The 18,274-nt window shown below is 53.1% G+C and overlaps 1 protein-coding gene across 6 annotated transcripts in view; it reads left to right on the plus strand.

Annotated features, from left to right (window-relative positions):
• Positions 1–18,274, plus strand: part of ARHGAP22 (Rho GTPase activating protein 22) — a 213,636-nt gene that overhangs the window by 191,581 nt on the left and 3,781 nt on the right. For all 6 annotated transcript variants that reach the window (XM_082425455.1, XM_082425457.1, XM_082425454.1 and 3 more), the window contains 5 exons: positions 5,771–5,978; positions 11,225–11,357; positions 12,254–12,327; positions 12,922–13,043; positions 14,962–15,865. In XM_082425455.1, the coding sequence (XP_082281581.1) occupies positions 5,771–5,978; positions 11,225–11,357; positions 12,254–12,327; positions 12,922–13,043; positions 14,962–15,865 (1,441 nt within the window). The remainder of the gene's footprint in view (positions 1–5,770; positions 5,979–11,224; positions 11,358–12,253; positions 12,328–12,921; positions 13,044–14,961; positions 15,866–18,274) is intronic.

Raw genomic sequence — 18,274 nt, forward strand, 5'->3', positions numbered from 1 at the left:
TTTATAGTGTCCGGCCTTACATTTAGGTCTTTGATCCATTTCGAGTTTATTTTTGTGTATGGTGTTAGAGAATGTTCTAATTTCATTGTTTTACATGTAGCTTTCCTGTTTTGCCAGCACTTTTTTTTTTTTTGAGCATGATATTTGCATTATTTTATTGATTTAAAAATAATGAAAGCAAATTTATTGGAAGAGCATTATTTTATTTACATTTAAAAGAAAAAAATTGGCTATATTGACAGGCAATATTTAAAAACCCATTTCAGAGATCAATATTTACAGCACTTTCTTTAAAATAAGACATTAACAAATCACCAACTAAATCATAAGGAATAAGCACAATTTTGTAAGCTTTTTTGGTAAGGCAAAATGCATATTATGGATAAAAGATTAGTTGTGACAATAAGCTATTATTTTCTACCCTAAATGCATGCTCAGCATCCGAGCACAGGATAGCATGAAGAGCATCCAATAATAGATATCAGCCAAAACTTCAAAATTACATTCAAGATTTTGTTTTTACTTATAATTAGACATGACAATGAATTCACTGCCTTCAAGATATTGAAGTTGGTCTTCTAAATATTTAAAAACAGTTAATTTTCTTAGAACATGGATTTTAAAAATGGTTATCAAAATTCATATATTAAGCTTATAATGATGCCAGGAGTATACTCTCTCTACCTTTTAATTTTTTTTTTTTTACTAATTGTGAAAATGAAAATAGAAATATTCTAATACTAATTACATAGTATTATGTACTTACTAATTATATATGTATTGTGTATGTACTATGTATTATGTATGTACTAATTACATAGTATTGATACTTAGTATTTTCTAAGGTTGGAGGGAAAATCCATTGTTTTTGGGTCAAGGACTTACTCAGCTACAGTCCTGTGTTTCAGGCATGAAGTGCTCAGGCATTTTAGATTTTCTAGTAAACATTAGTGTAACTCTAAAATTACCTGGCATGACCAACACCACTTATTGAAGAGCCTGTCTTTTCTCCATTGTACAGTCTTGCCTCTGTTGTCATAGATCAATTGACCATAGGTGCGTGAGTTTATTTTTGGGCTTTCTCTCCTTTTCCATTGATCTATACTTCTGTTTTTGTGCCAGTACCATACTGTTTTGATTACTGTAGCTTTGTAGTATAGTCTGAAGTCAGGGAGTTTGATTCCTCAAGCTCTGTTTTTCTTTCTCAGGATTGCTTTGGCTATTCAGGGTCTTTTGTGTTTCCACATAAATTTTAAGATTTTTTGTTCTAGTTCTGTGAGAAATGCCACTGGTAATTTGATTGGGACTGCATTGAATCTGTAGATTGCCTTGGGTAGTATAGTCATTTTGACAATATTGATTCTCTAATCCAAGAACATGGTATATCCTTCCATCTGTTTGTGTCATCTCCAGTTTCTTTCATCAGAGTATTATAGTTTTCAGAGTAGAGGCTTTTGTCTCCTTAGGTAGGTTTATTCCTAGGTATTTTATTATTTTTGATGCAATGGTAAATGGGATTGTTTCCTTTATTTCTCTTTCTGATATTTCATTTTAGTGTATATGAATGCAAGAGATTTCTGTGTGTTAATTTTGTATCCTGCAACTTTACCGAATTTATTGATGAGCTCTAGTAGTTTTCTGGTAGCATCTTTAGGATTTTCTGTGTATATCGTGTCATCTGCAAACAGTGATGGTTTTACTTCTTCTTTTCCAATTTGGATTCCTTCTATCTCTTGGACTTCCAAAACTATGTTGAACAAAAGTTGTGACAGTGGACATTCTTGCCTTGTTCCTGATCTTAGAGGGAATGCTTTCAGCTTTTCACCATTGAGAATGATGTTAGCTGTGGGTTTGTCATATATGGCCTTTATTATGTTGGGGTAGGTTCCCTCTGTTCGCACTTTCTGGAGAGCTTTTATCATAAATGCATGTTGAATCTTGTTAAAAGCCTTTTCTGCATCTATTGAGATGATCATATGGTTTTTATTCTTCACTTTGTTAACATGGTGTATCACACTGATTGATTTGCAGATATTGAAGAATCCTTGCATTTCCTGGGATAAATCCCACTTGATCATGGTGTAAGATCCTTTTAATATATTTTTGGATTTGGTTTGCTACTATTCTATTGAATATTTTTGTATCTATGTTCATCAGTGATACTGGCCTATAATTTTCTTTTTGTGGTATCTTTGTCTGGTTTTGGTATCAGGGTGATGGTGGCCTCATATAAAGAACTTGGGGGAGTGTTCCTTCCTCTGCAGTTTTTTGGAAGAGTTTGAGAAGGATAGGTGTTAACTTTTCTCTAAATGTTTGATAGAATTCGCCTGTGAAGCCATCTGGTCCTGGACTTTTGTTGGGAGTATTTTAATCACTGTTTCAATTTCATTACTTGTGATTGGTCCGTTCATATTTTCTATTTCTTCCTGGTTCAGTCTTGGGAGATTGTACCTTTCTAAGAATTTGTCCATTTCTTCTAGCTTGTCCATTTTATTGGCATATATTTGCTTGTAGTAGTCTCTTATGATCCTTTGTATTTCTGTGGTGTCAGTTGTAATTTCTCCCTTTTCATTTCTAATTTTATTGATTTGAGTCCTCTCCCATTTTTCTTGATGAGTCTGGCTAAAGGTTTATCAATTTTGTTTATCTTCTCAAAGAACCAGCTTTTAGTTTCATTGATCTTTGCTATTGTTTTCTTCGTCTCTACTTATTTCTGCTCTGATCTTTATGATTTCTTTCCTTCTACTAACTTTGGGTTTTGTTTGTTCTTCTTTCTCTAGTTGCTTTAGGTGTAAGTTTAGGTTATTTGAGGTTTTTCTTGTTTCTCAAGGTAAGATTGTATTGTTATAAACTTCCCTCTTAGAACTGCTTTTGCTGCATCCCATGAGTTTTGGACCATCATGTTTTCATTGTCATTTGTCTCTAGGCACTTTTAAATTTCTTCTTTGATTTCTTCAGTGATCCCTTGGTTGTTTAGTAACATATTGTTTAGCCTCTATGTGTTTGTGTTTTTTACAGTTTTTATCCTATAATTGATTTCTAATCTCAGAGCATTGTGGTCGGAAAAGACTCTTGATATGATTTCAGTATTCTTAAATTCACTGATTTGTGGCCCAAGATGTGGTCTATCCAGGAGAATGTTCCATGTAGACTGCCTGGGTTTGAACCTTGACCCTGCCACATACCGAGTGAACTTGGGCACATTCTGAAGCCCGCTGCCTCTCAGTTTGTTCATCTGGAAATTGGGAATGATGATGATGGTGATGATGATAACAATAATGGTAATATTCCCTAAGTTATCCAGCTGTCTGAGGATCAAATATGTTGATACAGGTAAAGTGCTTAGAACATCACCTGGCACCATGAGTGCCATGTCTCGGCCAGTTCAGCACACTTTCCTTGTGCACATATGTATGCATGCACACACACACATATGCACACACAAGTCCACATGCATGTGTATGCATGAACACTCACACATTCACACACACATGCATCCACACACTTCTCCCCAAAGCATTGATGGCGTCACTGGGTGCCTTCCTTGTGGGCATGTTTTCTAGAAGGGAGAAATCTCATCCCCCAGGTTCTATATACTTTGTCTTTAGGTCGAGCAGCATGAGAAGGAACATTGACTGAGTCCTGCTCTATGTCAGGCACTGTCTTAGGGACTGATGTATCTTATTTCAAAACAGCCATTGTGTGTGGGAAGCTACAGTAGGCAGCCATCCGTCCTGCCACCCTCTCACCTGGCTGGCTCAGCACTCAGGTCTCGGGAGGCCACCTGCCTGGGCTGCATCCCTCTGGGAGGACAGAACTGCCTGGACAGAATGGAGCTTTGATGTCATGCTCTGGCCCACCCCACAACCGCCCTGCGGGGATGGTCTCTGAGTCAGAGATAGGGAGATGGCAGATGGCGGGCCTTCCAGAGGCCTTGTAGAGCTTAGGGCTGGGAGAAGTCTGTTTCTCCTTCACTATCACTGTGAGTTAGGGAGCTTCATGGATCTCCACTCCTTCCACTCTTTGCCTGGGCTGCCAGGAACCTCTTTGCCCAGTTGTGTATTTAGTTGTCAGAGGTTTTCTGGGTCAAAAGTTCCTTTACCTTCTTGCTCTCTGCCTCTGTCCCTCATTTGCTTTCTTGTCCTGTATTAAATGTTTTGGATATTTTGCTTCCTAATTTTTTTTTTTTTGCAAATGTTATTGAAATATAGCAAACAGAAAGGTGAACAGATCACAGGTGTCACAAGTGTGTAGTTTAATGATTTTTCTCAAAGTGAACAAAGCTGGGTCAGCAGTGCCCAGGTCCAGAATCCGAGTATTACCAGCACCCCCAGATCCCCTCAGGCTCCTTCCAGACACTGACCCACCAAGGGAACCGTGTTCTGACCTGGTTTTGCACTTTACATAAATGGAGTCATGCAGTGTACACTCTGGGTCTGGCTTCTGCTAGCAATTATGGGGTTTTTTTTCATTTTAAAAAATTTTGGTAAAAATAGGTCTGACATAAAATTTTAACCATTTTTAAGTGTACAATTCAGTGGCATTAAGTATATTCGTCATGTGCAATCATCACCATCATTCATCTCCAGAACTCTTTTCATCTTGTAAAACAGACTCTCTACCCATTAAACAATAACTGTCCATTCCATTGTCCTCCAGTCCCTGGCAACCACCATTCTACCTTCCGTCTCTATGAATTTGATTATTCTAAGTACCTCCTATAAGTGGAATCATACAGTATTTTACTTGTTTTAGTGGACTGGCTTATTTCACTTGGCAAAATGTCCTCAAGGTTTGTCCATGTTATAGCATGTGTCAGAATTTCCTTTTTATGGCTGAATAATATTCTGTTGTATGTATGTATCACATTTTGTTTATCCATCTATCCATTGATGGACACTTGGGTTGCTTCCGCCATTTGGATGTTGTGAATAATACTACTGTGAACATGTGTGTACATATATCTGCTCAAGTCTCTGCTTTCAGTTCTTTTGGGTATATAGAATTGCTGGATCATATGGTAACTCTGTTTTAAATTTTTTGAGGTGCCTCCATACTGTTTTCCACAGCGGCTGCACCATTTTACATTCCCATGAACAGGGCACAAGGGTTCCAATTTCTTGACATCCTCACCAACACGTTTTCTGTTTTTTGGATAGTAACCATCCTCCTGGGTGTGAGGTGGTTTTGATTTGCATTTCGCTAATGATCAGTGATGCTGAGTTGTGATTCTGCTCTCACATCATCTATCGTCTGTCTTTTTGCCTGAGCTGTGCCCCATCTGTTGTCATTGCTGTCCCATGCTCCACGGTATGAGTAGACCATGAAAATCCCGCTCATTCTGCCGCTCATGGGCATTAGGTAGTTTCCCATTTGGAGGGATTGCAAGGGAGTGCCACTAAGAACATTCTAGAGTTCGTCTTTCGGTGGACATAGTGTTGGGTTTTTAAATGCAAGCCACTTCCATTTGGAGGTTAGTGTTGCATAAATAAGCCAATCAATAAAATGCATAATGCATGGTCCCTGAGGGCCCTCCCTGAGGGTCCTCAGGCTTGAACAAGCTCCATAGGCCAGGCCAGGCCCCTGCCCGCTATGCCCTCCTGCCCTGTCCCAGCCGCCTGGTGACTGCCCTCCCAGTTTCTAACCTGCTCCCTCACGGGGGAGCCACCCTTGGCCCTGACAGCACCCCCTACCCTCTGTTGTCCCCAGCGCCCTCCCCCACCGCCGAGCCGGCTAGCTGAGGGTGTGACCAGCTCCTCTCTGTGCCCAGGGGTCTTTGGGCAGCGCCTGGAGGACACAGTCCACCACGAGCGGAAGTATGGCCCGCGCCTGGCACCCCTGCTGGTGGAGCAGTGTGTGGACTTCATCCGGGAGCGCGGGCTCACCGAGGAGGGCCTCTTCCGCATGCCTGGCCAGGCCAACCTGGTGAGGGACCTGCAGGATTCCTTCGACTGTGGGGAGAAGCCACTGTTTGACAGGTGAGCTCCTGGGAGGGGTGCAGATAGGGCCACCTGTCCATTCCCCCGCATAGCCTCCTCTCAGGATGCCAGCTGAGAGGCATGGGTGCAGGATGGAGGATGGGATGGCGCCCTACACTGGCACATGTGCCCAGCCAGCCCTCCCAATGGGTGGAGTGCGGGGCACAGAATCACTGCAGCAGCCCTGCATCTCCCTTAGGGGTGGATCCTGCCACCTCCACGTGGGCTGTATCCACTGTGGGTGCCCGTAAGCCCACCCCAGCAGGAGCAGGGAAAGGCCTGTGCTGGCACCATCCAGGACTCCAGGCCTTCTGCATGGTCTGTTTCTTGGCTCTGCTTTCTTGGGATGACTTGCCCCCCAGCCTCCTTTGGTGCCAAGATGGAGGCGTGGCTCCAGCCCCACATTCTCACAGGTTTTGGGGGCGGAGGAGCAAGTCTCCTCCACCTGTCCTGGGCCAGTGCCCATCCTACCCCATCACTGGGGCTTACTGAGTCCTGGGCTCCACCCCGGGATAGTCAGCCTCACTTAGAGCCCAGAGGCTAGGAATGGGGGACAGGTAGCTGTTTGGGGGCCTCTTCTCTCTGATGGTATCTCCATCATGGGGCAGTTTTTTATAGAAAATTCTTTCTGTATCAAGCCAGCCCTGGCCCCCATGGAGCTTCTGCCCATTCTTCTCAGATCTGCCTTCACAGACGAGGGCCCCTCTGTTGCAGGATAGGTCCACAGGTTTCTGCTGGCAGCCCTGGCGTTTTCAGATCTTTTCCTCTCGGGGCAGAACACTTCCAGCCCCTCCAGCATCTGCCCAGACCCATCACCACAGCCAGGAGAGTCTGTCAATTCCTTTTTCACATGTGGAGCCTGGGACTGATCATCACTCCCCAGAGGGGGTCTACCCAGGAGCACAGGGGTTCCTTCATCTGGAGCCTCGTGAATTTCCATCTGATACTCTGAGCTTGTGGTTCATTATTTATTATCTCAGTGAGCTTGTGGTCCACTCTGAACCTCTGCCAGCCAAGCCTCTTCCATCCTGTGCCTGTGTGGCTGTGGGTTAAGCTTGGAGATTGCTTCAGATAATGCTTCTCTGTGGTTCCTGGAAACTTGCTCTGGACATTGAGGTTTTTTAGAGAAGGGACCACGGCCCTGGTTGCCACTGACCCCACACCCTGAGCACGCCCCTGGCTGTGGATGACCACGGCCTCTCCTTTCTCTGCTCCCCCCGTCACTGGAAGGTGCTGAGGAGCTGAGTGTGGTGTGCTGGTGGGAAATCTGAGGGAAGTGATGCGATCAGTAGCCAGAGGGACCCTCGGTTCCAGAACCAAGGAGAGGATTCTGGGGGCAGGTGTGGGGTTGGGTGTCCTCTGTTTCAACAGGGCAACAATAGGGTGTGAGAGCAGGTGAGTGCACCTGGGAGGGCATGAGGGAGAAGAGAGGAAAGGGGACAACCTGAGAAGCCCCATCTTGGAGGATGGGTTGGAGGTGATCCCAGGAAGAGGAGTAGAAGTGTCCAGAGAGAGACACAGGAGCCCAGGGAAGGCCTGCCCCACACTGCTGAGAGGTTGGGAGTCAGGGCTGCAAGGTGGGGGTGTCTGAGGGGCTCTGCCTCTCCAGTGGGTGTTCAACAGGTGGGCCAGAAGGGGAGAGGATCCAGGCTGAGGCCTTCAGGAACCGCAGCTTGCACAGAGCATGTGTGCAGCAGGGGCAAAGCCGAGGAAGGCACTCCAGGAAGCTGGGTTTGGTCCTGAGGCCCAGGAGGCCAGGTACAGTTTGAGTAGGGTGGCGGCCAGATCTCATTTCGTGTTTGCAGATATCTCCCGAGTTGGCATCAGGCGGTAAGACAGTATATCTGGATCCCCAGGAGCTACCAAAAGTCCAGGTTCCAGGCCCTGCCCTCCCCACTCCTGTGGAATCAGACACACGAATGAGGAGTGGGAATCTGCATGTATAAAAGCCCCCAGTGACTCTGCTCAGCAAACAGATTTAGGGGCCAGTGGCCAAGGGGGAACCCCGCGCCAGGTGGGGGCAGAAGCAAGGGTGAGGGGCATGATGGGGCAGGGCAGGCCCCCCTTTGCACCTTCCAACCTCAACCTCTCCTCAGCCTCTCTTCTCCCACCCTCCCTCTCCCTACCTGACCCCCTGCTTCCATCTGGAGCATCCCACACTAGCCCTGCCCTCAGTGCGTTTACAGACTTTTCTTCAACGGTCATATGTCCACTTTATGGATTAGAACCCAAGGCTGGGAGACCCCATGTAACTCATCCAAGATGCCCAGAGGTGGGCTCTGCCCAGCTGGATCCTGGCCTCTTTCCCAGAGCCCCTTGCCCTCCACCTACATCCCCCCCTCCAGGAAAGTTCCTCTCTCAGCCTGCTCACCCTTCCAGAACCATCCTGTTTCTCCCTCCTGTCATCCGACAGCCTCTCACCTAGGGTCTCCTCTCCCGTACCCACCTTTGCCCGTCCTCAGACCCCTGAACACCAGGGCTCCTCCACCCACCTTTCCAGGACCCTTCTCCACAGTGTTCCCTGCACTGCCACAGCTGGCCCAGGCTCTGAGTGCCTCTCCCTTCTGGAAGCTTCTCCTGGGGTATCTGACCCCATTCTCTCCCACTTCCTGGTATCTCCTCTGGCCCTGCATTGTGCCCACCCCCAACGCAGGCATCCCAAGGCTCCTCTTCTCCACTTCCTGACAGGATTGTCCCAGGGCTGCTCCCCTCACCCACATGCTGGCAGAGGCCATCCGGGACCGAGCTGGCTCGCTCCATGCGCATAGACACGCTCTGCACCGTGAACTCCGGCCTCCAGTCCTGGACTCGCTCCTCCATACGGAGCCCCACCTGGCATGGAAGCCGCAGTCACCACACCTGTCCCTTCCTGTCACCCTGGTCTCTAGTCCCTGGCCCGTAGCAGCTCTCCCAGCCCTGTCCGTGCTGTTGCCGAGCATCTCGAGGACGGTCTCCCCTGTGCCCCACCTTGGTGGCTCTGGTGACTCTCACAACAACTCTTCTTACATCACTTCGCACCCATCCATTGAGGGAGAGCGCTTGGTAGGTGGGGGGGAGTGGCCGTGAACAAGACAGACAGCAGACAAGGCCCTGCCCTCACGTGGCCAGGACAGATGACAAATAAATGCACTCAGGGAACCAGCTCGGGTTCCCATCACCAAGCTCCCCTTGGCCTGGCCCACCGCACAGAGCAGGCAGCCCTGCCTCCAGGGAGGTAGTGCTTGGTGACTGGGCTGGGATGGGAAAGATGGGCCAGGCCGCCGCCTGGAGAGTGGACTGCAGGGGAGCAAGGTGTAGGGGGCAGGAGACCACAGCTGTGTTCTGGATGGACATTGGTGTCGGCAGGGGTGAGGGGGTCTTTGGGAATGAAGAGATGCAGGGGAATGGCGGCATTACCAGATCCACCCTGCAGATGGAGAAACTGAGGCTGGGGGTTATCTGCCTCATGGCAGGTTACCTGCTGTGCAACAGCGAGGGAAGAAGCTGATGTGGACCCCAGGGCGAGCCCTTGTCTCCAGCTGTTGCCCTCCTTGCCCGTGCGCCCAGCCCCCCTCCACTGCACGCTGTGTGCCTGCTCCTGGGAGAGGGAGCAGGACAGGTGACAACACCTGCCCCGGAAGGGCTCACAGGCTGGTGGGCACCCGTTGTGCTCTGGGCTGCGAACATTCTCCTTGAGTGCTGGAGCTGGGGGCTGGATTCAGGCAGGTGTGTGTGGGAGGGGAGGGTCTGAGGGGAGTTTAGGGAGAAAGTGACCAGAAGAAGCCTTGGGTCAACTGTGGGGAGTGGGGAGAGAGGGAGGAAGTGAATTTCTAGGGAGGGAGAAAGAAGGTGAGGCAGTCAGGGCTGAGCCAAGCTCCCAGACGCGGGAGCACTGTAACCCGCGGGCAGCCAGCAGCCGCCGGGATGGGGCTCTGGGCAGGGATGCGGAGGCAAGGTCTGCAGCATGGAGGGGCCGCTCTGCGTCTACTTGCCCAGATCAGAAATGCTTCCACCTCCTCCGTCGGGGGAGACATAATGGCTGACCCTTGTCCGAAGGCCAGCAGCTGATCCTCCTGGCTTCCCATCCCTCCCCGCATCCTCCTGGGGCTCCTGCTCACACAGTGGCTGGCAGTGAACTCATGGGGTCCCCAGGTGGGAGAAGGGACATTGGGCTCAAGGCTGGGTACCCACTGGGGACCTACGCGCCCAGGAAATGGATGTGTCAGCAGAGGAGGTGGCTGAGAGAAGGCACTGAAGGGTGTGGGCGGCAGCACGCCTGGCTGGAGAGGGGAGGTGGCGGCAGGGATGGGGGCCGCTCCACTGGCCAGACTGAGAGCCACCAAGAGCCACCAGTCCTGAGGCAGGGAGGGGCTCTGGGTGCGTGAGTTTGAGGTGCATGTAGCCCTGTGGAACCCCAGAATTCCAAATGCCAGGGCGGAAGGGACCCCAGGGCTTACCTCAGTGCTACCAGCCTTGGACAGCCAGGGCCAGGTGGCACCTTAATGGCACAGCCACGTTCTTTTGGTCCTAGGCCCATCTTTCCTCAGCACCTCCCATGAGGGAAATGCGGGTCCAGTGTTTAAATCCAGGGCCCTAGAAAAGCAGATGAAATACCTGGGGCCTAGCCCAGCCTGGAAGGCAAACTTGGAGGAGGCGCCAAGACTGCAGTCCAGGACCTGAACCCAGAGTCCAAACAGGCCCAGGGCTGCCGCCCTCAACAGGGCCCACTTCAGCCTAGGCAGCTCCCAGCTATGAGCAGGAGACTGATGCCTGGGAGTGCACAGACGGGGCTCTGGGGCGCTGGAAATGGGGCATCCATAGTGTGAATAGAAGCCCAGAAGCCGGGGAAAGGGCCTGACCTCTGACCTGCCCAGCCCCTGGTGGCAGGTGCCCAGGGACAGCTGCCCTTTTTCAAGGGGCTCAGCAGCCCTCCTGCTTCCGTTGGAGGGTGAGCCTGGGCAGAGAAGCAAGCTCAGGCTTGGGTCGAAGGACAGCTGTGCCCCTGGCTGCCCGCCTCCCCGGTATGGAGCAGCTGCACGTCACCCTCCACGGTACCCTGGGGCAGGCAGCAGGGCAGTGGAAGGGGGCCCTTCACGCTCACCTGTTCACCAGCCAGTCATCACAGCGCGTGCGCGCGCACGGGCACGCACACACACGCACACACGGACGTGAGAGCAGAGGCTGCCCCTGGTGGGGGTGGGGCGGGGTACTGGTCACTCCTGCGGTTCCCTGGCGCCCAGGCCTCACACTCGTCCCTCTCCCTGCAGCACAACAGACGTGCACACGGTGGCCTCCCTGCTGAAGCTCTACCTGCGGGAGCTCCCCGAGCCTGTGGTCCCCTTCGCCAGGTATGAGGACTTCCTTAGCTGCGCCCAGCTGCTCACCAAGGACGAGGGGGAGGTTAGTGGCTCATGGGGACCCATCCTGGGGGGTGGGCCTGCTAGTTGGTGGCGGGTATGTGGAGACAGGACTTTCTGTGACTCTTCATGGCACACAGATCCTGCCTCCTGCTCTGTGTGTGTCAGGGGGGTGGTGCCCTGGAGCAGCCTGCTCTGTGGGGGGGACAGGCCTAGAACCTCCTAATCTGGGGAGGGCTGGAACATCCCACTGTGTGTGCGAGGGCACCCTGGGGCGAGGTGCCTGGAGCATCCCCTCCCTGTGTGCGGCCCTCTGTCTCTCAGAGGGACAGGTACTTCCTAAAGCAGGCCGTGTTCCAGCCGTGCCCCTGAGTACAGGGAGCTCAGGCTGGGCCACTACCCAGTAGGCACTCCTGCTCCATCACCTACTCCCACAACCAACTCAGGCTACCCAGGCCGGCTGTGGGGTTCAGAAACAACCAGACCTTGCATCTGTTTCTATCCCGCCGCCTTCCAAAAGAATTCGAGACTGCTCCCAGGACAGGGCCTCCCACCCCACCCCTGCAGTGGCCGCCTGCAGCCCTGGTGGGCTCCGGCTGGGGAAGGACTGTTTGCCCTCCCTCTGACTGTGTGGGAGATGAGGGGTCTTTATCTGGCAAATATTTGTACCTCAATCAGTGAGCTGGCCCTGACATTCCTCTGTGGCCCTGCAGAGGCACATCCCTCACAACGGCTTCTCGAAAGTAAATCTGCTTCCCCCCGGAGGTCACAAGCCAGGGAGATGGAAGTGGTGGTGCCCTCTGGTCACCTGGGGCCAGGCCCATGGGCTGTGGATGGAGGTCTGGACTCAGATTCTCACCCCCTACTCCCTCTAGTAAGAGAAGGACTGGGGCCTCCTTGTTGGTCTTTGAAATGCTGTTTTTCTCTCTCAATCCCAAGGGAACTCTGGAGTTGGCTAAACAAGTGAGCAGCCTTCCCCTGGTCAATTACAACCTGCTCAGATATATCTGCAAGTAAGTGACTAGGGGTGGGGCTTCCCTCCCCTGTGCTCTGGCTCCTTGCCCTTCAAGGGGGTCGGGGGCCTGGGTCATGCTTCCACTCACATGTCTGTCAAGCCAATGGGGAATATAGAAGAACACAGTCACTGCGCTCATAGAGCTTACAGTCCTGAGCACATCATTCCTGAAGGAAAAGGATACAGCCTTTGTTCCTTCTGCCTCCCCTGGGTGCCTCTCACCATCCCCTCCCCATGGGTCTGCCTCCTGACCACAACCTAGGCTTAGGGTGCCAGGAGAGGACATGCAGGGTGGCCTTCACCTAGCCCTGTGTTTGGGGGGATCTGGGCCTTCCTGGTCATCTACTCCCACTGCAGGTGGGAGAATTGTGTCCCCTTCCATGACAGGCCCTTGTCCCAGTGGCCTTTGCTTCTGACGGCCCTCTCAGATCTTAGGGGAAGCTCTGCCTTCTTCCAAGCCTGGCAGGGGCAGCTGGCTGTGCTTAGCAGCTGTGGAAATGTGGGTGCAGCTGAGCATGGGGGCCAGGCAGTTCCCAGTAGATCTGGCATCAGGATTTGCTTCTCTGCCAACTGTCTCTTCCTTACTTTGCAGGTTTCTGGATGAAGTTCAGTCCCACTCAGATGTCAACAAGATGAGCGTCCAGAACCTGGCAACTGTTTTTGGACCTAATATACTTCGGCCACAGATAGAAGACCCAGTGACCATCATGGAAGGTAATGGTGGGGGTGTGCGTGGTGCTCTGGGCTTGCCTTGATCCTGGGCAAGTCCTCAGCATCCTCAACGCCAGGCCAGCAGGAAGGGCGCTGGGGACTTGGCAGCAGCCTCTCTGGACCCCGCCTCCTCCAGCTCCTCCTCCCCCATGGGGCAGCTACAAGAGGAAAAGGAGCTTTGCCCTGTGGATGGGGTCATAAGGTGCAGTTAGAATGGTGGGAGAGGCTGGGGGGCGGGTGTGGAAAAGGTCAGCGCCCTTGCCCTTGAATACACAGAGATGTTTTTGCTTTACTAAAGTAATTTTCAATTAAGTAATTGTCACAGGCTTCTTCTGGATGTCAGAGCTTTTGCAAACCCTAGGGATATTCCGTTCTATAATGAAGACTAATAATGATTTAAAAAAATAGCAGCAACAGCAGCTGCTTTTAACATGCCCCGGCCTCTGCTAAGTACTTTACTTCTGCCACTGCATTTTAATCTTCACAAGCAGCCCGCGCTGTGGTTACTGCCCCCATTTTACTGATGAGACAGGCCAAGAGAGGCAAGGTAACTCTGTCAGCCCAACTTTTCAAAGGGCACAGGTGCAGGCTGGCATGGAAATGAGAGCCCTGCTTGGAGACCCCATGGAAGACTGTCCCGGCGGGGTTAGTGTGAGAGCCTAGCCGCTCACAGGCAGGAAACCTGCAGCCAGTCCCGGCTGAGCGCAGCCACCGGCGGGGACTCACACAGGACCCACCTGACACCAGCTGGAGCCCGCTGCCCCTAGCGCCAGGCAGGCTGAGGGCAGAGTGGCCATTCCTGTTGCGCGTGACCTAGGGGAGGGGCGGGGTGGGCTGTGGAGCTGTCCCTTGCCGCCCCCAGCCGAGGGTGTGACCATTGGGGGTGGTGCTCTCGCTTGGCACGCCCTTGTCCTGACTGGCAGGTCTCCCCAGCGCTCCCGCCTGCCAGGTTGCACAAATGTCTGAGGGCAGATGCTCACCCCACTGACTTGCTGAGTTCCTGCCTCACCTACTTTTCTGGACTAAAGATTGTTTACTTAGTTTTCCCCACGATCCTCAGTTACTTCTAGTGGGAGGGTCCACCCAAGTACTTCACCCTCCTCATCACGCAGAAGCCTCCCCAGTCTCTGGTACTTGGTTGAGGACAACAGGAGGGAACGAGGCAAGGAGGATCGATACCATGGTCCCTCTGCGCCGCCTCCCTTTGTCACTGACCGCTCCCCCCACCCCACAGCCTCAGGAACCGAGTCCCCACAGATGCCACAGGCTGCATCTCAGGGGCTGTGGCCTGGAGAAGAGGGATTGTGTGCATGTGTGGGGGGCTGTTCACGTTGGGGGGCAGCCGTGTGCATCTGTCTGTGCACGGGGTTGTGTGTATATGACTCTGTGTGTATGGGTTGTGTATGTGTGCCTACATGTACCTGCAAGACATCTCTACTCTGTGTCCCAGAGCCCTGTGCCCCCCAGAGGATGGACGGTCAGGCACGGCCACTGCGGGCAGCATATGGGGCAGCCGAGGGCCCTGCCGTCCAGGTCCTGGTCTCCAGTCCCAGCCTGCCCTTGGCTCCGCCCGCAGCCGTAACAGGCATTGTGCCTGCTCCTCCCCCCGCCAGCTGGGTGGAGTGGGTGCGAAGGCACAGTGCCGCTCTGTGCTCCAGGGCCCACACTGGAGGACGGAGATTCTTGGGTATGGTCCTTCTGTCCCTGCCTGGACTTGGAGGGGGTGGTGGCCATCCTTTCCTTTGGGGCGGCACATGGCCAGCTCTTGTTGAGTCCTCACTTGAGAAGTAGGCTGGTTTGGGGCTACTATCAATCAGGGCTGGGCACCCTGGGTTCGAGCTGCAGCTTCCCCTGACTGGTCTGGAGAGCCTGGACTGGAGGCATTCACAGCCCGGCTTTTCTCGTTCCTTCTTCCTGGCAGGCACGTCTCTGGTGCAGCACCTGATGACCGTCCTGATCCGCAAACACAGCCAGCTCTTCACTTCGAGGACCACGGAAGGGCCAGCCTCCCCACGCGGGAGCCCACCATGCACCGTGGGATGGGGCTCCGAGGAGGTCACCAGGGACAGCCGGGCAGAGCCTGGCAGCCCCAGCGCCCCCGGCCTGCCCTCGCACAGGACCTCTTCTCTGGATGGGGCTGCCGTGGCGGCATTCTCTAGAACCTCTTCCACGGGCCTGGGTAGCCGAAGCAGCCCTGCTGCCACCAGCCCTGGGAAGAAGGTGCAGACTCTGCCCAACTGGAGGTCATCCTTCCGGCAGTCAGGGTCCCGGTCGGGGAGCCCGAAGGTGGGCACCTCATCCCTGGAGGTGCCCATCATCTCCTCCGGAGGGAACTGGCTCATGAACGGGCTATCCTCCCTGCGAGGCCACCGCCGGGCCTCATCGGGAGACCGGTTCAAGGACTCAGGCTCCGAGCAGAGACTCTCCACCTATGACAACGTGCCCCTGCCCAGCCCCTTTCCCAGCACACCCAGCGTGGCCAGCATGCCATGGTCTGGGGCCTCCTCCGGCGAGGCCTCAGCCAGGGGCTCGGTCAGCAGCTGCACAGCGTGCAGGGCCAGTGACTCCTCTGCCTGCAGCTCCCTCCACACTGAGGGGGCCCTCGAGCCCTCCCCTGTCCCCAGCAGCAGCGAGGAGTGCAGATCCCCAGACCTGGACCACGGCCTGGACAGGGTGGGCGCCTGCATCAGCAGCAGCGAGCCCAGTGACCCAGGCAGCCCCACCCAGGACCTCGCCCACCGTACTGAGGCTCTCCAGGGCCTGGTCACGGAGCTCAGGGCAGAGCTGTGCCGGCAGAGGACTGAGTACGAGATAAGTGTGAAAAGGTAAAGGGCTGCAGCTGCTGGGCAAGTGCGAGGCGGGCGCTCGCAGCCAGCCAGCTCACTGGGCACCAGTCCGGGCAGTTGGCCTCTGGCTCTGAAAGAAAGCCTCCTGTTGGCAGGGCTCAGAGCAGCCGGCGCCCAGGAGCCGCCTTTCTGGGCCAATGCCCGCAGGACAGGGCTGGGAGTGGAGGGCTGGGGATCCTATGTCTGGGAAAGCTCAGGAGCTGAGGGGCTGGCATGCTGTCAGAGACCTTTGATGGAGAGGCTCAGAGTGGGGGTCCCTCTGGGGCCCTCAGTCAGGGAGGAGGCAGGCCCCCAAGGTATGTCCTGTAGCCCAGGAACTGGGACTGGGGCAGGGCACGTGTGCACTGCAGGCCTCAGGCCAGCCTGTTTGACTGACCGTGGTTGGACCTGATGTAGAATGAGGACTTCTGGATCGAAATCCGATTTTGTCTGAGGAGGGAGCCAAGCCCTCCCTTCTGCTGGGTCACAGAGAACGCCTCGTGCCACCTTTTTTTTTAATATATAAATTTATTTATTTATATATTTTTGGCCGCGTTGGGTCTTCGTTGCTGCCCACGGGCTTTCTCTAATTGCTGTGAGCAGGAGCTATTCTTCGTTGCGGTGGCTTCTCTTGTTGCAGAGCACAGGCTCTAGGCGCACAGGCTCAGTAGTTGTGGCTCGCCAGCTCTAGAGCACAGGCCCAGTAGTTGTGGCGCACGGGCTTAGTTGTTCCGTGGCATGTGGGATCTTCCCGGACCAGGGCTCGAACCCGTGTCCCCTGCATTGGCAGGCGGATTCTTAATCACTGTGCCACCAGGGAAGTCCCTCGTGCCACCCTTTAAGGCTTGCAGGCTTGTTCACTGATGGGCCCTGGATCCATCCTCCCAGCCTCCCTGTGCAGAGGGCATTTTCCAGCTCTGAGGCCAGGTTCCCCAATTACAATCACCAGCAGAGCCTACACTGGACAGTGAGCAGTGCTTCCATCAGCATCTCAGACCCCTTAGCTCCTTTTGCCCCAGGCCTTGCATCAGCCTATGCATCAGACCTATGAACCCATGTCCCACCCACTAGCAGGGGGCTTCAGCGCGTTCTGAGTGCTTCCTTTTTCCATCAGACAGTGGAGGTGGAAGGGATTCATGCTTCTATTTCTGAGCCTGGGATTCCCACAAGGAGCTGGAATGGTAGCATTTGACCCTTTTGTTCTGCTGGCAGCTGTCTCCTGGGCACCTGGGGAGTGTCAGGTGTGTGCAGTCTGTGTTCACGGCAGGAAGATGGCAGGAAAGGGGCTATGAGGGCAGCAGCCCCTGCCATGGGAGAAGTCGGGGGGCGGGGGTCACAGCAGGCAATGTCAGAGCCAGGACTTGAAGGACCGACAGGACTGAGCTGAGCAAGGAGGAGAAAGGACACAGTATGAGTAAAACCCCGGGGTTTAAAATTGTGGAGAAACCCACAATGTAAGCACTGGGTTGGAATTTACCAGGCAGAGGTAATAGCAGGAGCTCTCTGCAGATTCACTGGAAGGTGTTTACTGCTGAAGATGAGCTCAGAGTGTACAGGAAGTGTTACTCAGCGGACACTGTCTGAGGGCAGCCTTAGAGGGGGTCAGAATCAACATCTCACTTTCTTGGCTGTTTGTGGAGCTGACTTGAGCTTCTAGATTTTTCACCTTCTTGGAGGCTGGGGTTCTCAGGGGAAATGCAGTATTGTTGCCTGGCAGGCTATGGGTTCGAGTCCCTGCCCCACTGTGTACTGGCGGAGTGTCTGGGCAAGCTCTGAAAGCGTGGCGGAGTCGGGGTGGGGCAGGCGGCAAGGCGTTTAGCAGGAGTGATGCTTTGATTTTATTGCCAGGAGATGTGAAGCTGCTGGAAGACCTGGAGGACTTTGATCACTTTGATGAGGTGCACTGACTACTGTGCTCAGGAGCGCTTGATGAGGCAGACAAAGACCAGTTAGGAGGCCATGGCCATCTAGGTCAGACCTGTGGCTGGCATGGACCTACAGGGCAGCAGTCGAGGTGGGAGAAACAGCCAGATTCTGAATATGTTTGCGTTTTTCCAGTTGATCGGGTGTGGTGGTGAGAAAAAGAACTGACTTTAAAGACACCATTTTTGTTTTGGCCGAGCAACTGGAAGAAGGTGGTCACTGAGCTGGGGAGACTGGGGCTATAGGAGGGTGACTTGGGGAAGGAGGGCAGGAGCTCAGCTGTGGGTCTGTTAAGTTGGAGATATTATTAAGTTTCTGAGTGGACTTGAAGGAGATAAAGATTGAGGGTTGTCAGCACATTGAGTGCTTTAAGTGCTTCAAGTCTGAGGCTGCACAAGGTCCCTCAAGGAGTGGCATGGAGGCTGTGCTCAGGAGCACCAGGGGGCAGGGAGGACCTGACAAAGGAGGGGCCTGGACAGGAGGAGA

This window comes from Balaenoptera physalus (assembly GCF_965194825.1).
Source record: "Balaenoptera physalus genome assembly, chromosome: 14".
Taxonomy (NCBI): Eukaryota; Metazoa; Chordata; class Mammalia; order Artiodactyla; family Balaenopteridae; genus Balaenoptera; species Balaenoptera physalus.